The sequence below is a fragment of the Aegilops tauschii genome, chromosome 1 (genome assembly GCF_002575655.3).
Source record: "Aegilops tauschii subsp. strangulata cultivar AL8/78 chromosome 1, Aet v6.0, whole genome shotgun sequence".
Taxonomy (NCBI): Eukaryota; Viridiplantae; Streptophyta; class Magnoliopsida; order Poales; family Poaceae; genus Aegilops; species Aegilops tauschii.
Genome location: NC_053035.3, coordinates 492,619,941 through 492,644,342, shown reverse-complemented (window position 1 = coordinate 492,644,342; position 24,402 = coordinate 492,619,941). Strand labels below are relative to the sequence as shown.

The following is a 24,402-nucleotide window of genomic DNA, read 5'->3' as shown; positions in this document are numbered from 1 at the left end:
CAAGAGGACACTTGCTGGCTGGCATCATGGCGACCGACCATGGCCTTCATTTATGTTTACGGATCAGTCGCCACAGGCCACCGCCATTGTCAGCCATGGCCGGCCAGCCACAGGTCCCCGGCCTTCCTGCTTTCTTTCAGCAGGGGCAAGTGGCAACTGAGGCAAAATGGCAATAAAAATGGAAGGCTTCCACTGTAGCTGTACCAGGAGAAACTTCCAATCCATTCCAGAAATAGTGAAATGTTACATTAAATGGAGGAAAAAGATGTACCTAGAATACATGGATGGAATGGAATACAACATGAATTAGTACTACATGTTAGATGTTCACAGAGACAGCCTAATGCTCCAGCAGCAACTTAATCGACATACATGTTCACACACGCTGGATACTTCAGAGACTACGCCGGCGTTCGTCACGGAGGACTGAAGCGCGCAGGCCACGATCAAGGTCCACACCTTGGCTCCGATACGAAGGACATGAACCATCACCTGATGGTGGAGTACATGATGCATTCCCTAGAGGTGAAGTGGAAAGGCTGGTGGGGAACGGGGTTCCTGAAACACAAGAAACAGCAACGCATTAGGATGGTAACACCACAGTTCAATCTCTGGTGCAGGCTATGCATTACTCCACTCACACGATTCAAATTAGGGCCATCAGTACATTATTGTCATACAGTATGTGATTTGCTTGTAAACATCTAGGTCCTGTACGCCAACTCTGACTGCGGTCAGGTATCGATCAGCACTGTATGTGATTCGCATGCCAGCATCTATTAGCTAGGAAATCTGACTACGGGTCAACGAACAAATAAACCAGGGTACCAACGGTACACTCTTCCTGTCCGATTTTTCTTTTGTTTGCATGGTGCTTGCATTTGGCCTTTTGTCTTACGCAAACACTAGAAATGATTTACTACTACTATATATAGTCGTATTACAGAATGCTAATAGATGGCTGGGTGGCTGCATGTACAGTATCCAACTTACGGTCGTGGCCATACTGAATTAACTAGTTAAATCAGGTTAGCCAGCAGATACTGTATGTGATTTGCACGTAAACATCTACAGTACTAGTTTTTATATTCAAACTCTAACTCGGTAGTAAGCATTGGATGCCATTACTAACACTACACTGTTCCTGTCGAATATTTACTCGACTCACACAATTCATGAATTCAATTGGGGTCATAAGCAGAGATATTGTCTGTCATTTCCCTGTAAATATCTAGTTCTATGTGAACTCTTGACTCTTGTCAACAATGAATCAGGGTACCAACAATACACTCTTCCTGTCTGATTTTCCTTCTGTTTGCAGTGTTTGCATTTGGCCTTTTATTTACCCAGGTAAATACAAGAAATGATTGATGGTGAGAGGACACAAACTTTTGTTTGACCAGCTGTAGTTGTATTAATAAGGGATGCTAATAGATGGTGGGGTGGCTGCAGGTACGAAATCCAACTTACGGTCGTGGCCCGTATATCTTGATCTGCCGGACATGGGTGTCCCTCCCATTCAGGTGATTGGCCAGCACCGCAATTTGGAGCATAAATGTATGAATGAATGTTTCTCTGCACAAATATGGCAAGAAAGAGAATTATGCCACTGTCTGCAAAGGCAGTAAAAATAAGCAGTTGGATCCAAACAATATCATTCTTAAATTAGTTCTGAATTCCTCACATTTTTGTAGTGGGCATAGCTGCAGCATCAGATATTCTTGCACTTTGACATAGTATCTAAGTTTATCAAAATCTAAGGAAAATTCAGCTACTAGCAAAACAACAATAGTAACATAGTAACCCATGAAATTTATGCAAGCAGTAGCCTGCACAGGCAGTGTGCTGAAAACTAGTGTCATCCAACATGTTGAAATGGAATTTAATTATTACGGGAGTTTTAAACATAGATGCATAGTATGCCATCAGATGGTAAGGTGAGCTACATTCTGAAGTTTCAATGCTAGAGGAAGGAAAACAAAGGCATCACAGGGTTTAAGTTACAAAATCCATACCGGGGATCAGTGCCAGATAATGATATATGAACCCATCCTACTGGCTTCAAAAGGTCCACCGTTTTAATTTCCTGGAAGCATGGTAAATATAGTGGCCCATTATTTCAGATCAAAGACAATATTATCACTGTAAATTTGAATTTTCAAGGATCGGTTCAGTGTTCACTGGACAAGTATGCGCAATGCAGAGGAATTGCAGAAAGAGATCAAGTTTCCCAATCAATATTTCAACACTGTTAAGGTAATCCTATGACACGTCAGAACATGATGCGACCATAAGGTAGTGTAATCCATGACTATAACACATCACAACATGCAGTAGCCCCCAGCTCCGGAAACCCGAATGCACAGACCAGATTCTTTCTTAGTTTGGTACAAGATGAGGACCAGGGGTAGAAATCAAAACTGAGAGGGCCAGACATCAAATGCCATCCTCAAGCAGCAACATTTCCTACGTGCTCTCACCGTCGAGCAGAGATCACAAACTTAGAATTCAGAGATACGTGCGTGCTCTCACTGGGCACCAGACCTCGCTGCTATGTTTAGAAGCCCCTGAACATTGTTGAAACGATGTATCGCGGCGCGGAGGGGGTTACCTTGAGATTGTGGAAGCCGTCGCCGGCCCGGATGGAGATCTTGCTGGGCGTGTAGCTCTCGTCCAGCTTGAAATCCACGTAGAGCACAACAAGCTGAATGCCCCCAAACAACAAATTCAGAAGAAAAAAGAAGATCACGCGCCATCCATCCAAACCAAATCGAGCGGAAGCAGCAGCAGCAGCTCGGCGACTCACCTGCAGCTGCACCTTCTTCTGGAACTGGATGTTGACCAGGTGCGGCTGCGCGCCGTCCGACCTGACAAAAATTAAATCCACCGACGGCGGCCCAGCTCAGCCCGTGATTCCGCGAGACAGAAAGAGGAGAGATTTCGACGGGGGAAGACGAGGAGGATGGGTAGGGGGCGCTGACTGCCAGTAGGTGTCGAGGCTGTCGTCGCGGAGGGAGGCGACGCCGTTGCCGGGCTTGCAGGAGCTGACGCTCCAGGCCGCCGTCTTCGCCATCTCCCGCATGTCGCCCTCCACCGACAGCTCCGGGCAGCCCTTCAGCCGGCCCGCCGCCGGCGCCGCCCCGGCGGTCCCCGGCGTCGCCGCCGCCGCCTCCTCCTCGCCGTCAGACTCCATCGATTTGGGGGGAGAGAGAGGGTTTGCCCTTACGACTGACTGTGGCCCGGAAGGAGATACATGAGCAGCCCGGCCCGCCCACCACGTCATATGTAAGGCCCAGGTTGAGCAGGCCGCGCTGGACCCGGCCCACGTTCGCGGAGCTTGACCGCGGTCAAGGACGCTTCTCGGGGAAGCCTTCTCCACCATTCCGCCACCCTCCCGCTCTTGCCGCCATGGACGGATGAGCCGAGCTCGCCTCCGAGAGGAACCCAGCCCCCCTCCGCGCCCAAATCGATGGGGTGGCGGCTCCAGGGGTGGCGGCTCGCGGAAGGAGGGCGCGAGGGCCGGGTGCGGGTGGCGGCACGGCGACGACCGGGCCGAGGCGCTCGCCACCGACCGCGCGCGGCTGGAGGCGGAGAACGAGGCCCTCCACGCGCGGCTTCGCCAGGTGAGCCTTCGAGGGTTTCCTCCTTTCGAGGGTTTTTGTCCGTACTACGTAGCAGCTGACGCTGGTTGTTTTGCTGCGCTTAATCGCGATTCAAGGCGGAGGAGAGCGGGAGGAAGCGGAAGACGGCCTACGTTCAACACTCTACTAGTCCCAAGATCGTCGGTGAGAACACACGGCCCGGCCCGGCCCTCGTTTCTTGGCCATGATAACCTGTAATCTCACCTTGTTGTTTTGGTGCTACTCTTGGTCGGATTGATTTTGGATGATCTGCTGGGTTGTTTGTGGTGGGAAACTTGGCATTTATCTTACTGTTGGACCAATGCAAGGACCTACTCTCTATCAAGTTATGTTGCTGCTGATATATGTCATCGCCTTGTGTGCTCAATGTAGAGCTCCGGGAGATTGACTCAGAGGATTCCAGCAACTGTGAGGCTCCTTTTGGCATCGATTACTCAGGATCAAAGGTACATACATTGATACCGGTTGCGTTGCGTGGCTCAAAGTCATTTACTCCGGCTTGTGTATGTATGTCATCGATTATCTTACTTGTCATCTTGCATTCATGCCTGTACGTTCTGGGAAAATTCTAGGTACAACTAAAGGGAGGTAGAAGACATGGAGAGCTTACTCAAAACGATGCGGACCATGGGGGCGCTGTAAGAGATTTACCAGCAGAGCCAAGGATATCAAAGCAAGCTATTCATAAGAGCTCAAAAAAGGATAAGGAAGCTACCGAAGCAGCAGAGAAGCTTCACCAGAACATGAAAAAACGGCCCTGTTTGAGAGCAGGAGGAGCTGTTGATGCAGTAAACAAGGTACTGTTTCATTCTTGAGGGAATGCTACTGGAAATGCACTAGTTAACTAAGAAGAAATGTCTTACAGCGTCTAAAATGAAATTGTACTTCTTACCAAAAGTATTTTCTTTCCAAGAATATGGCCGCCCAAAGTGGACCTTGTTTTCCTTCTGTGCTATTTGTTTGGTGACCTCTTTATCACCTATTGCATCCACAACAGGTCCCATCTTTCGATACATACATATCTAGTCAATAGACAATGCCATGTTTATAAGCAAACCCGCTCGATTAATTGTAACATGGATAATGCGATGTTTAACAAAACCCACTCCTTGCATTTTAGTTGATCGCCTCCTTCCATGGACTGTTGTACTAATATGCATGTTTTCTTGTTTGCCGCTCTATTTTTTGTTTTGTGTAGTTTTTCTCAGACGGTATAGATATCTCTTCTTGAATTGTGTTGCTGAAAACATGAACCGATAGTAAAGCGAGGAATTAGGTTTCCTTTCAATGATATGTGCTACCGATATAGGAGCATCTCCTTCTGGGAAGTGCTAATGTGCAACAGTTAGCACTTCTTTCTTCTTCTTTGTTCTTTCTCTTTCCTTTGGGCTTTGTCGAGCTTCTCGCCCGAGCACTCCTTCGTATCGGTGTTGGTTGCTTTGTAATACAAAGTGGGGGGAAACCCTTTTTCGGTAATGTGCAACAGTTTGTTTTGTAACAGGAGAATATTCACAAGCGCAAGAAGGATAGTAGTAAGATGGATCTTGAACAGTGCATGGTGAGTTTTCTTTTCAGTCGCCTTTTCTCACTCCCTGCTCATCTTTGTTCTATGCATCCTAGATCCAGCATTGGTGTAACTTATCTCTTGAAGATCTACTCGATTTTATTGGTTAGTTTGTTGCTAGTTCGCGGTGCCATCTTTTCTAGAATAGAGTAGATCTTTCATTGTCCTTATAAGACACCCGTTTCTTTCTATGTTTGTTATCCAAGTGGATTTAACATTGCTAATGAATTAAACTTGTACACGAGAATTGTGGCCGTGATTAGCCTTCTATGATTATAGCAACTGAAAATTGTCCCGCTCCTATTCAACACTTGACGTTGCCCCATTCTCGTTCTGTTGTGGAATCGAACCACAAAGCTAGCTCCGTGTTCCTTATAAATAAGTAGATTCATTTTTTTTCTCAGAAATCCCCTCTTCTTCCTCCTCAAGGAGCCTCCGAAGAAGGTATTAATTAGTGGGTGGGTCTCCCTCCGGGGAGCGCTTTGGCATGAGAAGTGATAGCTATGTATGGCTCTTTGGCGCCAAGATCCAAGAAGTGGAATTTGTTTCTGGCCAGTGATTCTTGTAATTTAGAAATAATTGTTGACACTTTGCTGGCCACAGATGAATTTATGGGGCAACATCCAAATCATAATACAATTGTTGGTCTCGGTCTCTAGTAGAGTCTACCTACGTATCACGTGTCACCTTGAATGCATTTTTTAGGTATTATTTTTGTTTTTGTATTTACAGTCCGTGGATTAGTTTGGAGGGATGATACAAAACCACCCCTTGCAATTTTGTTGATCGCTATGCATAGTTTCTTGTGTGCCGTTGTATGTTTTTATTTTGTCTTGTTTTACTCAGAAGGTATAGACATCCAGATTCTTGATAGGTTATCTGCTTGAATTGTGTTTCTGAGAACATGGACTGATAATAAAGTGAGGAATTAGGTTTCTTTTCTATGATGTATGATATCGATATGGGAGCATCTGCTTCTGGAGAGTGCTGATGGCCAAGAGTTTGTTTTGTAACAGGAGACTAATCAAAAGCGCAGGAAGGATACCAGTAAGATGGTTCTTGAACAAAGCACAGTGAGTCTTCCTTTGGTTACCTTTTTTTTCATTGTCTGCCCATCTTTCCTCGATGCATCACAGATCCAGCACTGGTGTTGCTATTCTCCTCATGGTGTAGTCGATTTTTGGCGGTCCGTTTGCTGATACTAATGTTGCGGTGCCATTGTTTCTAGAATCGAGTAGATCTAAGTTTCATGTGCTGTATAAGATAATTGTTTTTTTCTCTGTTTGTCATGCAAGTGGGTCCTAAATTGCTGACTAACTCGCTAATGAATTAAACTTGTAGACGAGAATTGTGGTTGTGATCATCCTTCTACGATTCTAACACCTATAAATCTTTCCGCTCCCATTCAACACTGTTTTTTGGAAAAGGAGGTTAAAACCCCCGGCCTTCCTGTTCAATACTTGACATTGTCCCATTCTTGTTTCTGGCCAGTGATTAATGTAATTTACCAATTGTTGTTGGCACTTTGCTGGCCCAAAATGAATTTAAGGGCCGATATTCTAAATCGTAGTACAACTGTTGGTCTTGGTCTATACTAGAGTCCATGTACCCTACGTATCGCGTTCGTGTGTGACCTTGAATGTATTTGTTAGGTAGTATTTTAGTTTTTGTGGATTAGTTTGGAGGGATGATGCATCATCATTCAGCATGGGGGAGGTGATGCATCATTCACTTGGGTCGCTTAAATGGAAGTCGTTCAACTGTTGATCTTTGTTTGCCGCTGTATTTTTTGTTTTCTTCATTTTTTCTCAGACGGTATAGACATCCACATTCTTGATAGGTTGTCTTCTTGAATTGTGTTACTGAAAACATGGACCGATAGTAAAGCGAGGAATTAGGTTTCCTTTCGATGATATGTGATACCTATATAGGAGCATCTCCTTCTGGGAAGTGCTAATGTGCAACAGTTTGTTTTGTAACAGGAGAATATTCACAAGCACAAGAAGGATAGTAGTAAGATGGATCTTGAACAGTGCACGGTGAGTTTTCCTTTCAGTCGCCTTTTCTCACTCCCTGCACATCTTTGTTTGATGGATCCTAGATCCAGCATTGGTGTTACTTATCTGTTCAAGATCTAGTCGATTTTATTGGTTATTTTGTTGCTAACCATGTTCGCGGTGTCATCTTTTCTAGAATAAAGTAGATCTTTCATTATCCTTATAAGACATTCATTTCTTTCTATGTTTGTTATCCAAGTGGATCTAACATTGCTAATGAATTAAACTTGTACACGAGAATTGTGGCCTTTTTAGCCACTGAAAATATTTCCGCTCCTATTCCACACTTGACATTTGCCCATTCTCGTTTTGTTCTGGAATCAAACCACAAAGCTAGCACTGTCTTCCCTATAAATAAGGAGATTCATTCTTTTTTCTTTTCTTTCAGAAATCCCCTCTTCATCCTCAAGGAGAGCGATGGCATCTTCGACCTCCAAAGAAGGTATTAATTAGTGGATGGGTCTCCCTTTGGGGTGTGCTTTGGCATGAAAAATGATAGCTATGTATGGCTTTTTGGAGCCAAGATCCAAGAAGTGAAATTTGTTTCTGGCCAGTGATTCTTATAATTTAGAAATAATTGTTGACACTTTGCTGGTCACAGATGAATTTATTGTTGGTCTCGGACTCTAGTAGAGTACACCTACGTGTCGTGTGTGACCTTGAATATATTTATTAGGTAGTATTTTTGTTTTTGTATTTACAGTCCAAGGATTATTTTGGAGGGGTGATACAAAACCACCCCTTGCAATTTTGTTGATCGCTATGCGTAGTTCCTTGTGTGCCGCTGTATGTTTTTATTTTGTCTTGTTTTACTCAGAAGATATAGACATCCAGATTCTTGATAGGTTATCTGCTTGAATTGTGTTTCTGAGAACATGGACTGATAATAAAGTGAGGAAATAGGTTTCTTTTCTACTATGATGTATGATATCGATACAGGAGCATCTGCTTTTGGGGAGTGCTGATGGCCAAGATTTTGTTTTGTACCAGGAGACTATTCAAAAGGCCAGGAAGGATACCAGTAAGAAGGTTCTAGAACAAAGCACAGTGAGTCTTCCTTTTGGTTACCTTTTTTTTTTCATTGCCTGCCCATCTTTCCTCGATGCATCACAGATCCAGCATTGGTGTTGCTAATCTCCTGACGGTGTAGTCGATTTTGTTGGTCCATTTGCTGCTTCTAATGTTGCCGTGCCATCGTTTCGAGAATCGAGTAGATCTAAGTTTCATGTGCCTTATAAGATAATTGTTTTCGTTTGCTTGTTCACTGCTCGTTTTGCAGATGCAGATCTTCGTCAAGTTCATCAATGGCGAGACCATAACTCTCAAAGAGGTCGCAAGATCAGATACGATCTACAGCGTGAAGGCTAAGATCGAAGACAAGGAGGGCATCCCTGCAGGCCACCAGAGACTCATATTTGAGAATGAGCAGCTGGTGGGCGGCCGCACCCTCAAGGACTACAACATCAAGGAGAGGTCCACCCTTGACCTTATCTTCCAAGGGATGCATATCTTTGTGGAGACGCCCGGTGTGATGACCAAGACGCTCGAGGTTGAGAATGCAGATACCATATACAGCGTGAAGGCGAAGCTGTTCGATGAGACCGGATATGTCCCGGGAATGCAGCGCATCATGTTTGCCGGGAGGGAGCTGGAGGAAGCCCGCACCTTGGCCGACTACGACGTCCAGAACGATTCCACCGTTCGTCTTGCGCTGCGCCCCTGGAGGCTGAAGGACAGGAGGCACATCTGGGTCAGGACGGTGACGGGCAGGACCATCATCAGGTACTGCGCCATGTCCTCGGAGTCTGTCGGCGATGTCAAGGACAAGATCTTTGTCGAGCTGGGCATCCCCACGGAGCAGCAGTGCCTTTCCTGGGGTGAAGGCGGGGCGGCGCTGGAGAACTGGTGCACCGTGGAGGAGACGGAGCGCTACCTCGTTCTGCGGCTCCGCCTTCCTTCCTGAGTCGTCTGCTTTTGGTGATGGTAGCGAGTGGCAGAGGTAGAACGAACTACTGTGACACTTAGCCTAGGATGTTTCAGGATCTGAAAGGTAGCATTGTCAATGTTTTTCTTCAGTTGAGAGTAATGAACACGTAGCCTAAGAGGGAGTAGAGTACTTGTGTTTGTGTCGGCACTGACAGTGATCCGTGACCCGTGCCAAAGTTTTGGTTTGTCTGAACTCTGTGCATTGTTTGTTTCCTCTAGTCTAGTGACCAAATTGTGTCTGAGCTGAGCCAGCAGGTGGGGAAAAAATGTTCGCCAGCATAAAATGTTCGCCAGCTCGACAGTCTTTGCTCATGAATTTGAAAAAATATTCAAGAATTTTTAAAAATGTACACGAATTTAAAGTGTGTTCATGTATTAAAAAAGGACTTGTATTAGAAAATTTCAAAACATGTAAAAATAGAAAATTTGACAGAAAAAACAGGAAAAATCCTCAAGAAAAACAATGGAAAATCGCAGATACCCAATGGAAATAGAGAAACAAAAATTAACAGAAACAACCACTTTCAAAACTTGACAGAAAACATCCGAAGGCATACAATTCATAATAAACTGCCTTGTCCGTTACTGCCCAAGGTGTGTGATTTGTACGTGGACAGTACTATTCTACATTGTGAGCGTAGAATAGGAAATTCCTCGAAGAGGGAAAGAGAGGAAACAGTGGTTCGAAAGGGGAGAGAGGGAAGCAAATTAAAGAGGCCCGGCCCGCCACGTCCTAGCTAACTAGGCCGGATTAGGTGGCGGCACTGGGCTAGCCCACAGTTTGACAGAAATTTGATATGTGTTTCCCACAAGGGTAATGTTTGTGTGCGGCGCGCCGGCCGAACGCTCGGACCGGTCGTTCCTGGGCTCTACGATAGAAACACCCCTGGCCACTCGTTTTATGGGTCCTAACACTGCCCAGCACGCTCCCATCCTTATCTCCCCCTCGCATCTCTCTTTCTCCTTTCCTTTTCCATCACCAGCCATGGGAGCAGCAGCCTCGACCTTGCTCATCTCCTTCCTCTCTCTCTACTCCCCCTCCGCTAACCCCGTGCTACAGAGGGCTATTGAGAGAGCCCGCACGACACCCTTCAGAGCTGCTGCAAAAGGAGGAGTTGCGCAGCCAGGATGCACTCGTCACCATGGGTCACCCAGGTGAGCTCATCGCCATGGTGCGCGCGTCGTCGCCCTCGAATGCTGCGACCGCACCAGCTGCTGCTTCCCTCTTTCTTTGGGTAGGGGACGATGGGCGAGGGTGCTGCAAGCAGCGGAGCCCCGTGTTTTCAGGGAGGCGACGACGGGCTACAAGCGAGCGGCTACCGCCAACCACTGATGGGATTCGCCGGCGGAGATGCTGCTACACTAGCGTGGCGGAGCTACAACCGTAGGCCGGTGGAGTTGCAACCGGCAAAACAAATGCTGGAACCGGCGACAACCGTGTTGCGACGGCCACGGCGGCGATCCATCATTGCTGGAACCGGCAATTTTTTTGCTGGAAGCGGTGATTTTTTGCTACGACTCCGTGGAGATGATTCATAGTTTTGCTGGAACCATTTTCTTTTTGTTGCAAGCATGATTTCTTTTTGTTACCACCGTTTTGATTTTGCTGGAATAAACATCCATTATTTTTTGTTACAATCGTCTTGCATTTTTGCTGGAACCAACGTTTTTTTTTTCTGCTATGACTGTTTTTCAGTTTTGCTGGAACCAACACGCCTTTTTGTTTGCAATTTTGACGACGACAAGCGTGCCGGTGGTGAGCGTCGACGGCGAGTGACAAGCCTGTCGCCGCCGGAGCTACAACCTTCGCTATCGGAGCTGCAACCGTAGGACACAGCTGTTGCATGCATAAAGCCAGCGACAAGTGCAAGCGGCGACCGGCGGCGGCGGCGGCGAGTGCGGCCGCCGGCAACGAGGACATCCGGCAAGGGCGGACCGACGACGAGGACGGACGGCAAGGTGCGGCAACCAGAGAGTGTATGTGTGTCCCGGCGTCGAAGGGAGCGATGAGAGGCAGGGGATTTTTTTATACGCGCTCGTGAGGAAGAGAACTGCATCAATCGTACGGCTGCAAACGACTTAATCAAAGGGCTGAAACTGGACCGGTGGAACTATGAGGCCGGCGCGCCGGCGCCTATTAGTCGCCTTCCCACAATGACAATGGTTTAAGCTTACTTGAAAAATTCTTTCCAAAAAAATAAAAAAAGGTTCACTGGAAATTTCACTGCAAATGATAGTTTTTTGTCACTTACAAGAATGTAAAAAATTGCATTGTTTTATCCATAACCTCTGGCTGCGAGAATTTCTTCTGGTAAGGATTTTGTAAATTTCCTTTAGATTATTTTTGTTTCATAAAGAAGAAGAAGGAGAAGAAAGTGTCTGAACGGAATGATGTATCGTCTGGGCAGTTGTTTTCATCATCTGGTATCTCCAAAAGCCACGATATATCAATCTTATCTCTGTAGCCGTCGGTCGATTCGAAAGATCTGCCATGGCACGGCAGGCAGGAGATGCTTATCCTCGTCGCACCCCCACGAACGCAGGCAAACACCCTCCCTCCATGCATACGTGCAAAACAGAGCAATGTTCACCAAGCAAGATTCTTCGTGGAGCCACTCGAGCTGGACAGTACTGAGCCAAAATGGTACTACCATTGTATTTATCAATCGCCAGCCCGCAATAATTCTGGAGCCTGCTTTTGACCAGCTCCGTTGATGCTGTTGAAGGTTCTAATATGTGCAAGTTGCATATTTATACAGATTCAGATGCAGCTAGTGACCGGTTGGCCATTGCACCCTGCAAAAATTTGGGAGAATATATGCTTCTGCTCAAGCCTGTTTGTTACAACTGTTTTTGATCAAAAAATCAGGTAGCATGTAACACCGTCGACAGCCCTGACCTGATAACGATTCCATTGTCGCTGCTGCATGCCAAAATTAAGAATCTGCCTATCATTTGTGCTTTTTTCAAATAGATTTTTTTGTAGCATATATTCTGGCCCGTGGCTGTCAGAATTCGGCGCCCTAAAGACGGGAGGAGATAGGCCCAAGTTGGGTTGGGTGACAATTTGATTCGAGAGGGAAGCGTACCGTCTTCTGTTTATGAACCCACTTATCATTCCATTTATGCTCTTTTAGTGGATCTTAGGCTTCCACACCCCATGGAACCTGAGAATTGTTAATTTATACGTTGCTTCGCTCAGTTGGTCAGTTGATTTTGCACAAGTGGTTTCAGTATTCTGTGCTCTACAGTGACATATGCATGCCAGAAGAATAATAGACTAACAATTAAAGGCTTTTTTGTCATGGTCTAGAGGAATAATTTGTACTACTACACAACAAGTTTTATATATAACTACTTGTATGTACTCCCAAATTAAAATTTTGGGTGGTGGTTAAAATATTGAGTGGATGCATCTCTTGTGAAAAATTCATTTTTTTTTCATTTTTTAGAAATAAAATGAATATATTAATTAAAATAAAGAAAGTACAACATACCAAGAAAACTGAAATGGACACAATGTACTTAACTCACTGATAAAAACAGAAAGTTACATTGCTTTGAAGAGCAACATGTCATTCACCTCAGCATGTGCTAATTAAAAATTGCTAAGCACACTATGTGAGGGGGGAAGGGGGTGCGCGTGCGCGGGGGGAGGGGCGTCTAAGTTGTTATGTTGTCCACAAGAATACTCAAAAAAAATCTATGGTGTTCAACAACCCAACCAGCCTCGATTATGAAAGGGGAAAAACTAGCAATCTCATGAGCTGCTCCGTTCATCTCCATTGGACAATTAGCAAAGTCAACCTTCCAATTGCGCCCGAGGTCTCGAAGCAATCCGAAAAAAACAACCGGTACTGAGTTCCACATAGCGAATTTCTTCTAGATATTTTCCTTTTTCTAGAAAAAAATTGAACAGAGGAAAATCATGGAGAGTGTAAATCATGGAATAGTCTTTTTCTTGCAGAGGTAATTATTCTCTGATATAGAGCCCACGTTGTGTCCATCATCTAATATCTTCCAAAGTCATGATATCTCACCCCTATAGCCGACTATGGATACAAAATACCTAGGCCTTGTTTGTTTGGACTTTTGCTTATGCTTTTGCAGCTTTTCCACTTTGGCCAAAAAGCTAGAAAAGCTCCTAAATAGGTGCTTTTGGATCTTTTATGGATTTTGGAGCTAAATATAGTTATATTGATTCATCAAAAGCCATAAAAGCCCCAAAAGCATCTATTTAGGAGCCTTTATGGCTTTTTGGTCAAAATGAAAAAGCTGCAAAAAAAGTAGAAGGAAAAGCCCAAACAAACAGGGCCCTAGTCATTTGTCAAGCCGAGATTTAAAAAGACCAACACTCAAATTCATAGCATGGCCAACAATACAAACAATGATATTCTTATTAAAACATTAATTTCCATCTTAGGAACACACACACGCGCGCGCGCGCACACACACTCACACAGACACACAGACACATGCGCGCGCGCACACACACACATTATTGTGCCTTTTTTATAATGAATTTCACCTGGCCAAACATTGTACACCGACATCTCCCCCACATGAATTTGACCACAAAAGTTACACCCCATATGTGAAAAAAAACACAATATTATTTTGTCGACCACATATTACATACCAAGCAAGAACTACGGATGATGATCCATCTATCTGCCAAGAATTAAAGAGCCGACCAATAGAGCTAACAATCCTAGCGATATGTTCTGCATAACAAGTTCAGGTAGTAGCACGGATGAGCAATGAGTGTTAACCCTGACCTCCTTGCTAGCTAGTGCTGATAACAATTCCGTAATTGCTTTGTATCGTGCAGAATCCAAAATCTGCCAATCATGTGGACTTTTTGCATTCAAATGTGGCATATGTTCTCGGTTGGCCATGGTTGTCAGAATCTGGCTAGCACCCGGGAGGAGATAGGCCGAAGTAAGGTGCAAATTTGATTAGAAAAGAACACATATCATTCATTTTCTAGGACCAAGTTATAGTTCCATTACTTCGCTTCAAGTGGATCATATACTTCGACACTCTGTGGCATTGGAGGAACAATGTGTATGTGTTTTGGTGTACTTATGCGGCAGTGTCTGACAGAAAATATATTCCCGTCGGCTTTTCCAATTTTACTGACGATTAACAGCCGACAGCAGAAGAAATGCATCAGGCCAGGTAAGCAAAAAAATGTTGCATCCCTGTCACGGTAGGGCCGTCCGGAAAATAAGATTTGGGTGGAGAAAAAAATATGACAGAAAAGCCACAATTGTTCCATTTCAAATTTCACAAAAAATTTAGAGCATACAGATCAACGCCAATAGCTCACATCAATGATAGGTCTAAAAAAGACATGTATCTTATTCATATACAAATTCGTTGAAAATTCACATAGAACAGGTGAAGGTCATAAAAAATACAAGCGCACATCTAGAAACATGCAAGTCCTTCAACTGCATATGCAGAAACCAAAACCTTATTTTTCACTCAATTGTAACTTCAATTGCAAAATTCTCTTCTAGATTAGCCCGCATTGAAGTTGTAATTTTTTGGTCAAGTGTTATATATGCTCTAACTGTTCTATGCAAATTTTTAACGAACCATATTGTACATACAAGAGTTAAAAGCAATATTGCTAGAACAAGGACCATTATCTATAAGATATGGTAAGCATCTATTCGGCATCTCTGTTTCTCACATTAACTCCACCAAAAATTGGCTTCGCCCATCTAATATGATCGCATACTAACTGAGTTATACATGCTATAATCCTATCTAAGATATGATACAAACCATTCAACTAGCGAGAACCGTTCAACTAACAAATGGCAACACTAGCACAGGGTATTTGATATTTTTATAAAGGGCGCTCTGTATTAACTCATGATGTTGCATCAACAGGATACCAAACATAACGAGTATACACAGCCGACCTCTTCATAACTAAGATGCACAAAACCAACAAATAAAAAAAATGGAAAGAAGATAACGATCCATAGGGTCTGGGCGAGCAAACCACTCACTGCGGTAAAACATCAACTACTACCACCTCTATTGACAACACCAGGACGAAGAGGAGGTTCCCTCAACAGCGACACCTTCCGGAAGGAGACGGTGCGTGAACACCGTCATCGCTGGATCCAACCACCTAGGTGAGATCGTGGGTTTTCGCCCATAAAAGAAAGACCGAGTATGATCTAGACAGGGTTTTTGAATAATGTACTTGTTTAATTCCTCAAATAAAAATAATTGTATGATTTGCTTATGCATAAGTACAAAGCCTCGGACCATAAATCACAAAGTAATGTAAGGCCCTGTACAATGTAAGGTGCTTAAGATGGTGCTTGCTAGAATAAGCCGAGCTTTTCTGAAGGACCAGTGTTTATACCTATAGGAGAGGTGCCTAATTAAGCATCTGTCCTGTATGAATAAGCACCAGTGCTTCAAGAAAATTGGTTTATTTCTCTAAGAATTTTTCCTAAGCATCTTGCATTGTATAAGGCCAAACTCTCATCATAGGTTAAGGGAGGGAGCATAATTGTTGCAATGGTGTCAAATTAACATAGCCTCGGACCATAAATGCTTGTTCAATCCTAGTTCTATATGTTAAGTACACATGTGTTTTGCTGCCAAATTAACATAAATTTCATACACTCGATGCGAAATGTGTTTATTCACATTGATATAATCTCACTTAAAAGTTATAGCTTGTGCTCAAAACACAAACTACCTAGTTCTTGGCTATCATATCCCCCACACCCCCCTACTCTATTTATTGAGCTTTGTATCAAGAAAGGTTGCCTTTTAACGTTCCCAAATTGCCAAAATGGAGGGACAATTTAGAATCAATGAGCCACGGCACACATCCATTGGAATTAAAGAAATGCATTTTTTGGATATTCTTTTGTTGATTTATTTTTTAAAATCATAGGCAAAGTCGTGCACTAAATCGTTGGAGCTAGATTTTTTGATATTATTCTCTCATACAAAAAGTAAGATATATTCTGGATCGCAAGGCCAACACGCACCAGCTTTCTGGTGATGGCATCCCAATCTTTCTAACTAACTATTTGTAGATAGCGACATGGCGCTCTTAAAATAACTATATAGCTAGCTACTTCACATGTATGAAGATTATGTTTGGTGTTATCCTCTCCGAATATTATGCAGATTAGAGATTTTTAAGGTACACTCAAGACAGTAACAACCCAACATTACTGCACCAAATATGTCGGTGGTAGAACCAAGACCATCACGCCCGCAAGAAGTTGGTCGAATCACAACACTAGTTATAAGAATAGGTTTTCGCTATTTTGTGGTGCAAATAAGAGTCAACATGGATGTACATGAACACTTCAAAGCTAATAGAACTTGTTTAATTTGGTGTAACAAAAAACATTGATTCACTGACCAAGGATTACCTTTTTTTTAAATGACAGAAGGGAAACCTCTTTCGGCATCTGCATATGAAGATGCACATGTCTCAACTTTAACTACGAAAGCATACATGTATGCATGTATGGATGCATATATATTTACGTTTTTCTCTTTGAATCTTTGAGAGGGAGGAGGTGAGGAAGGATGCTGAAGCGATTCGCGACGCAAAAGGGATGGAAAGATAGAAAGGTAGATCCCCCATTTCCAGGGGACAAAAATGTTTGTTCCTTTCTCCAATCGTCCCCCCTCCTCACTCCTCTCGTGCTGGCCTTCTGTTTCAAAATTCCTCTAGTTTTTTCCCCTCCACTCGTATGCACATTATCGTCCATCTTCTCCGCCCCCACACAAAGTTGAATCCTCCTCGAGTGCTATAAGTAGCACCTCTTCTCACACCTTCTTCCCCATCCATCTCACCAGCAGCCAACATCCAAGCGTAGTTCAGGTCATAAGTTAAGGTGTATAGAAGTAATTGTCGATCGAGGAACCAATCGTCGAGTGACATCAATGGCTTCCCTGTCGATGAGCGCGGGGTGGACACCGAAGCAGAACAAGCTGTTCGAGCAGGCGTTGGCGGTGCACGACAGGGACACGCCCGACCGCTGGCACAACATCGCCCGCGCTGTCGGCGGCGGCAAGTCCGCGGACGACGTCAGGCGCTACTACGAGCTGCTCGTCCACGACATCGCCCGGATCGAGGCCGGCAAGGTGCCTTTCCCCGCCTACCGTCCACCGTGCCCCGGCCCGGGCCACAACGCCAGCTACGAGGCCGACAGGTACGATCGCCATGGCTGTGCTTCTTATCAGTTATGCATGGGCTTAAGCTGGAGTTAAGCTGGTAATTTGTGTGATCAGGTTGAAGCACTTGAAGATCTAGCTAGGCGGTAATCGGGTAATGGGCAAGGGATGATACACACTACACAGATGGACTGAACGAAGAAGCATGTGCGTGCATGGGCTCATAAGCGTGTGCATGGTGTCCATGACTCCATGTCAATGTATACATGCATGACTAGCGGGCAGAAAAGTCGGCCGATTATGCAGATGCATGCATGTTCATAATACTCTAGTGGCTAGTGGTCTATAAGTATGTACCTGAGATCGACTTGTCTCCTTACTCACATGGGTTTAACTTATCTCGTATGTATTCTAATGTACAATATTAATATTATCCTTATATTATTGTCTGCACATGTAACCATATGTCCATATCAATGGAGAGATAAATTGATGTTAATGTCAAATATGTTATGCACACACATACTACTTTTTTTTTGCGAGGGACACACACATACTACTAATTCAAAGACAAAACAACTGCGGTGTGTTTCACACTTTAATCACATATTTTTTTTGGGGAGCATTTACGACTAAGCATCTCGTTGAGGTGCCACAGTAGAGGCATTAGAGATCATGAGTATATATGTTAAAATAATATTATGTGACCAAGGACGGAGAACACGCACCCATTGATCAAATGGCACAGCAGAACCAAGAACAAATCAAACTACTACAAAGCACCCATATCATGCTAGGGGTTACCTCTCCTCGCATGGGTTCATCATTGTTGTTGATAGTGGAGCTCCCTCTGATATTGGGACACCAGGTCCGGGCCATGGACCGCCTCCTCCCCTTCCGCCCGTTGAAGTCAATGGTTCCTCTTCCACTCAGTGGAACCGCTCCAACATCCCCTTTGATGATGGTGGAGCCGCTAAATGTTGTTGTGCTTGGATCATGCTAGGCAACTGTTTTTTGCTCCTCAAGTGCAAGGGTTTCAAGAGGTAAGCTCCCCCTAGTTCAGAACTGTTGTAGGAATAACTAATTTACCTGGGTCCCACCCGGTCCTATGTGGCAAAATGGTCAAGACGACAACAAGTCAACCAAATTCAAAAAGAAGCCCTTCATGGTCAACAAGTCAAAGGAAAATACAAAGTAAAAGATAAGGGTGGCTGAAATAAAAGAAGAGCTAAAGGGCCCAAGTGAAGAATTGCCCTAGACAGCCAAAGCGCATCAGGGTAGCTAGAGGGATGGCTCGCCATGGACTACAAACCCTCCAACGGGGGTCACTAAATCGCCCACAACTGTTTGGACGGGAGGACATTTTGTGCCATTCAACAGCGGTCACCAAAATTGTTTGGACTAGTCCCGATGTTCGATATCCTGCAAACCGACAACATTGGGACCGGTTCAAACAATTTTGCAGTGTTTGCGGACCTGCTAAACAATGAGATCTTGAGACATTCTCGGAGGTGATGACAGCTGGTGTGATCATGCACACCATAATCATGGAGGATGAGAGTTATGGAGTTCTCCATGGTCTGGATTTTAAAAAGAGGATGATCCTATTCAGCTTCCAGAGCAGAATCCGACGACATTTGAGGATTTTCTCCAAATGCATCATCAAATTCGCAATCAAGGAACTCATGTGAAGCTTGAGAATGACCTGGTTGAGCATCTTTTACGGTTTTTGCATGTACAATTAGAACACGTATCTGACAAAGTTGAATTCAAACTTAACTTTTTTATTTCAAAACTTTATGTTTGAATTGTAATACTCCCTCCTACTATATTAATTTTCGCTGATTTAGTACAACTACTAAATCAACAACAATTAATATGGATCAGAGAGAGTATTTTTATTTGAAATATTCTTGCATTGGAGTATTCCACTTTCAATTGCTTACAAATTGTGCTGTTTATATTTGATTATTTTGAGTACTCCGGGTATGAAAAAAAACCTGGGAGTGGACATTTGGTGCCTACGGTTGGATGGCCTCCACACATGTGGTGAGGTCCATTTTGATGATCCGCATTGGAGTTTCCCTTACCAAACTTGACCTATATATCCTTCCCCCCAGATCACTCTCATGTGTAGCCTTGGTAATTTATCAAGGACCTCTACTATATAAGGTCCTCATGGGCTTGTAACTCACTCAATTCACTTGAGTAACTCATTCACTCTCACTTGAGTAACTCAAGGGGAGGTAGAACTACTGTGACACTTAGCCTAGGATGTTTCAGGATATGAGAGGTAGCATTGTCAATGTTTTTCTTCAGTTGAGAGTAAGGAACACTTAGCCTAAGAGGGAGTACTTGTGTTGTACACTCTTGCACGAGCCATACGGCCTTGCTCTTCTCTCTGAAGAAAACATGATGGGGTTGCATTCGGCACTGACAGTGATCCGTGACCTGTGCCAAAGTTTTGGTTTGTCTGAACTCTGCATTGTCTGTTTCCTCTAGTCTAGTAACCAAATTGTGTCTGAGCTTTGGTCTGTGACAGTGTTTCTAACTTGTAAGCTGCACACACGCACGCATTTCCAACTAATTGTGGGGAGTGAGCTCATCAAGCATGCAACATTTGAATTGTGGTTCAGCGATTTGCGGTATAACCACTTGATGAATGAAATCTGAATTTGAGTAGTGTCTCTGAGGCTAGGCCCTGGCCCTGGCAAAGTTTGCATGAAGAAACTAAACAATCCAATCGACAAAATAATTACATCCTTCATCATATCACATGTGTTCGACACTCCTGCATGAACTTAATTCTGGCTATCGTTAATTCTAGGTCAATCTGATGGTAGTCATAAAATGCTCGCCAACTCGACACAGTCATTGCTCATGATCTCAAAATATATTCAAGAATTTTTTAAAATGTAAATGGATTTAAAGAGTGTTCATGTATTAAAAAAAGCACTTGCATTAGAAAATTTCAAAACATCAAAACAGAAGATTTGGCAGAAAACCCTGGAAAAAATCCTCAAGAAAAAACAACAAAAATCACAGATACCCAGTGGAAATAGAGAAACCAAAATCAACAGAAAACCCACTTTAAAAAATGGTCAGAAAACATCCGAAGGCATAGGATCATAATAAATGGCCTTGTCTGTTACTGCCCAAGGTGCGCGATTTGTACGTGGACAGTACTATTCTATATTGTGAGCGTAGAATAGGAAATTCCTCAAAGAGGGAAAGGGAGGGAACGATGGTTTGAAAGGAGAGAGAGGGAAGCAAATTAGAGCGGCCCGGCCCGCCACGTCCTAGCTAACTAGGCCGGATTAGGTGGCTGCACTGGGCTAGCCCACAGTTTGATAAAAGTTTGATATGTGTTCTCCACAATGACAATGGTTTAAGCCTTCTGGAAAAATTCTTTCCAAATGAAAAATAGAAAAAAGGTTTACTGGAAATTTCACCGCAAATGATATTTTTTGACATCTACGAGAATGTAAAAAAAATTTATAGCCTCTAACCGCAAGAGTTTCTTATCGTAAGGATTTTGTAAATTTCCTTCAGATTATTTTTGTTTCATAAAGAAGACGGAGATGGAGAAGGAGAAGAAAGTGTCTGAAGGGAATGATGTATCGTCTGGGCAGAGGGGACGTTGCCATGAAGACAATGATGTATCATCTGGGCAGTTGTTTTCATCATCTGGTATCTACAAAATCCACGATATATCAATCTTATCTCTGTAGCTATCGGTCGATTCGAAAGATCTGCCACGGCAGGCAGTAGATGCTTATCCTCGCCGCACCCTCAGGAACGCAGGCAAACACCCTCCCTCCATGCATACGTGCAAAACAGAGCAACGTTCACCAAGCAAGATTCTTCGTGGAGCCACTTGAGCTGGACAGTACTCAGCCAAAATGCTACTACTGTATTTATCTATCGGCAGCCTGCAATAATTCTGGAGCCTGCCTTTGACCAGCTTCGTTGATGCTGATGAAGGTTCTAACATATGCAAGTTGCATATTTATACATATGCAGATGCAGCTTGTGGCTGGCCGGCCATTCCACCCTGCAAAATTTGGGGAGAATATATGCTTCTGCTCAAGCCTGTTTGTTACTTCCTCCGTTCCCAAATATAAGTCTTTGTAGAGATTTGAACAAGAGACTACATACGGAACAAGATGAGTGAATCTACACTCTAAAATATGTCTATAGACATCCGTATGTTGTTGTCCATTTAAAACTTCTAAAAAGACTTATATTTAGGAATGGAGGGAGTACAACTGTTTTTGATCAAAATATCAGGTAGCATGTAATACCGTCGACAGCCCTGACCTGATAACGATTCCGTTGTCGCTGCTGCATGCCAAAATTAAGAGTCTGCCTATCATTTGTGCTTTTGCATATAGATTTTTTTGTGGCATATATTCTTTGCCGTGGCTGTCAGAATCCGGCGCTCTGAAGACGGGAGGATATAGGCCCAAGTTGGGTTGGGTGACAACTTGATTCGAAAGGGAAGCGTACCGTCTTCTGTTTGTAAACCCACTTATCATTCCATTTATGCTCTTTCAGTGGATCTTAGGCTTCCACACCCATGCAATCGAAGAACTGTTTATGTATACGTTGCTTCGCTCGGTTGGTCAGTTGTTTTTTCACAAGTTATTTCAGTATTCTGTGTTCTACAGGGACATGTGCATACCAGAAGAATAATAGACTAACATGTGAAGTTGTCTCGAGGAATAATTTGTACTACTACACAACAAGTTTTATTAAATTTTGGGTGGTAGCTAAATATTCCAGTGGATGCATCTCTTAAAAAATTCATTTTCCCATTTTTCTATAAATAAACTGAATATATCAGTTCAAATAAGGAAAGTACAACATACCAATGAAACTGGAATGGACACAATCAACTTAACTCACGGATAAAAACAAAAAGTTACATCACTATGTGAAGAGCTACGTGAGTCGTTACCGTGTTCCACACTGTGAATTTCTTTTAGATATTTTCCTTTTCTAAAAAACAAAAACAAAAACAAAACTGAACAGAGGACGACCATGGAATAATCTTTTTCTTGCAGAGATAATTATTATCTAATATAGAGCCCCCCGTTGTTTCCATCATCTCATATGTTCTAAAGTCATGATATTTCATCCCTACAGCTGCCACGCCGATGGATACAAAATACCTAGTCATTTGTCAGGCCGAGCTTTAAAAAGACCAACACTCAAATCCCTAGCGTGGCCAACAATATAAACAATGATATTCTTATTAAAACATTAATTTAACCATTCTAGGAATATAAATACACACATTATTATGCGTTTTTATATTGAATCCCTAGATTTTAGGCATTTCATGCTTTTGTCGGGCTTCCAGCCTTCCAGGCCATGCTTCAAGTAGAAAACTGGAGCCCTAGCCTGGCCCGAATGTCGGTCTTCCGGGCTCAGGCCATTAGGTCATGTTCCCATGCCCAAATTTAATACGAAAGAACCACTGGTGAAGGAGGTGCTCATCGCACCCGGCCACATATTGTACACCGACATCTCCCGCACATGAATTTCACCACAAAAGTTACACCCCATATGTGAAAAATAGCAATAATATTTTTTCAACCACCTATTACGTACCAAGCAAGAACAACAGATACTCCATCTATCTGCCAAGAATTAAAAAGTCAACCAACATAGCTAACAATCCTAGCGATATCTTGTGCATGACCAGTTCACGTAGTAGTACGGATGAGCGATGAGTGTTAACCCTGACCTCCTCACTTGTTAGTGCTGGTAACAATTCCGTCATTGTGTTGTAGTCAGCAGAATCCAGAATCTGCCAATCTTGTGGGCTTTTTGCATTAAAATGTGGCATATGTTCTCGGTCGGCCATGGTTGTCAAAATCTGGCTAGCGCCCTAGAGATGGGAGGAGATAGGGCCAAAGTAGGGTGCTGATTTGATTTGAAAAGAACACATATCATTCTTTTTCTAGACCAAGTTATTGTTCCATTAGTTTGCTTCAAGTGGATCATAGACTTCCGCACTTCTATGGCATTGGAGGAGCAGTCTGTATGTGTTTTGGTGTACATATGCCGCAGTGTCTCACAGAAAATATATTCCCGTCGGCTTTTCCAATTTTATTGACGGTCGACAGCTGACAGCAGAAGCAATGCATCAGGCTAGGTAAGAACAAAATGTTGCATCCCTGTTATGACAGGGCCGGCAAGAAAATAAGATTTGGGTGGACAAAAAAATATGATAGAAAAGCCATAATTGTTCCATTTCAAATGTTACAGAAAATTTAGAACATATAGATCAATGTCAATAGCTCACATCAATCACAGTTCTACAAAATGACATGTCTCTTCTTCATATACAAATTCGTTGAAAATTTGTATAGAACAGTTGAAGGTCGTTAAAAACACATGGGCACATCTAAAAACACACAAGTCCTTCAACTACATATGCAGAAATTAGAACCTTGTTTTTCACTCAATTGTATCTTGAATTGCAAAATTCGCTTCCATATTAGCCCGCACTGAAGTTGTTATTTTTCGGTCAAGTGTTATATATGCTTTAACTATTGTATGCGAATTTTCAATGAACCATATTCTACATACAACAGTTAAAAGCACTATTGCAAGAACAAGGACCATTATATATAAGATACAGTAAGCATCTATTCGGCATCTCAGTTTCTCACATTAACTTCCCGAAATTGGCTTCACCCGTCTAATATGACCACATACTAACTGAGTTATATATGCTATAATCCAATCTAAGATATGATACAAACCATTCAACTAGCGAGAACCATTCAACTGAGAAATGACAACATTAGCACTGGATGTTTGAATGCATTTGTTTAATTCCTCAAGTAAAAAATATTTGTATGATTTGCTTATGCACAAGTACATAGCCTCAGGCCATAAATCACAAGGCAATGTAAACTCTCATTGTAGGCTAAGGGAGGGAGCATAATTGTTGCAATGGTGTCAA

General features: G+C 43.3%; 3 protein-coding genes across 4 annotated transcripts; 2 read left to right on the top strand and 1 right to left on the bottom strand.

Annotated features, from left to right (window-relative positions):
- Positions 1 to 201: 201 nt before the first annotated feature.
- LOC109740271 (anaphase-promoting complex subunit 10) lies at positions 202 to 3,255 on the bottom strand. 2 transcript variants are annotated; one of them, XM_020299313.3, is made up of 6 exons: positions 2,982 to 3,255; positions 2,807 to 2,867; positions 2,612 to 2,704; positions 2,016 to 2,086; positions 1,471 to 1,575; positions 202 to 558 (listed from the first exon to the last, which is right to left on the bottom strand). In XM_020299313.3, the coding sequence occupies exons 1-6, from the start codon at positions 3,191 to 3,193 to the stop codon at positions 489 to 491; spliced, it is 612 nt and encodes a 203-aa protein (XP_020154902.1). In that variant the 5' UTR covers positions 3,194 to 3,255; the 3' UTR covers positions 202 to 488. The 2 variants fall into 2 exon arrangements, with proteins under 2 accessions (XP_020154902.1, XP_045085743.1); XM_045229808.1 differs by having other exon boundaries at positions 2,612 to 2,867.
- A 672-nt stretch (positions 3,256 to 3,927) lies between these two features.
- On the top strand, positions 3,928 to 9,680 carry LOC120972873 (polyubiquitin 11-like). Its single transcript, XM_073502461.1, has 8 exons — positions 3,928 to 4,087; positions 4,214 to 4,438; positions 5,143 to 5,199; positions 6,222 to 6,278; positions 7,188 to 7,244; positions 7,651 to 7,704; positions 8,253 to 8,309; positions 8,542 to 9,680. The coding sequence occupies exons 1-8, from the start codon at positions 3,986 to 3,988 to the stop codon at positions 9,223 to 9,225; spliced, it is 1,293 nt and encodes a 430-aa protein (XP_073358562.1). The 5' UTR covers positions 3,928 to 3,985; the 3' UTR covers positions 9,226 to 9,680.
- A 3,759-nt stretch (positions 9,681 to 13,439) lies between these two features.
- Positions 13,440 to 17,874, top strand: LOC109739973 (protein RADIALIS-like 3). Its single transcript, XM_020299031.3, has 2 exons — positions 13,440 to 17,461; positions 17,541 to 17,874. Exons 1-2 carry the CDS (start codon positions 17,193 to 17,195, stop codon positions 17,560 to 17,562), a joined length of 291 nt encoding a protein of 96 aa, XP_020154620.1. The 5' UTR covers positions 13,440 to 17,192; the 3' UTR covers positions 17,563 to 17,874.
- Positions 17,875 to 24,402: the final 6,528 nt, after the last annotated feature.

Bases quoted from the DNA above. Each gene is read 5' to 3' on its own strand.
- LOC109739973 (XM_020299031.3), top strand. From the start codon at position 17,193: ATGGCTTCCCTGTCGATGAGCGCGGGGTGGACACCGAAGCAGAACAAG. The intron at 17,462-17,540 runs GTACGATCGCCA...TTGTGTGATCAG, and splicing joins GCCAGCTACGAGGCCGACAG to GTTGAAGCACTTGAAGATCT.
- LOC109740271 (XM_045229808.1), bottom strand. From the start codon at position 3,193: ATGGAGTCTGACGGCGAGGAGGAGGCGGCGGCGGCGACGCCGGGGACC. The intron at 2,868-2,981 runs GTCAGCGCCCCC...AATTTTTGTCAG, and splicing joins AGCCTCGACACCTACTGGCA to GTCGGACGGCGCGCAGCCGC. The intron at 2,087-2,611 runs GTAACCCCCTCC...CCATGCTTCCAG, and splicing joins ACGGCTTCCACAATCTCAAG to GAAATTAAAACGGTGGACCT.
- LOC120972873 (XM_073502461.1), top strand. From the start codon at position 3,986: ATGTCATCGCCTTGTGTGCTCAATGTAGAGCTCCGGGAGATTGACTCA. The intron at 7,705-8,252 runs GTATTAATTAGT...GTTTTGTACCAG, and splicing joins ATCTTCGACCTCCAAAGAAG to GAGACTATTCAAAAGGCCAG. The intron at 8,310-8,541 runs GTGAGTCTTCCT...CTCGTTTTGCAG, and splicing joins AGGTTCTAGAACAAAGCACA to ATGCAGATCTTCGTCAAGTT.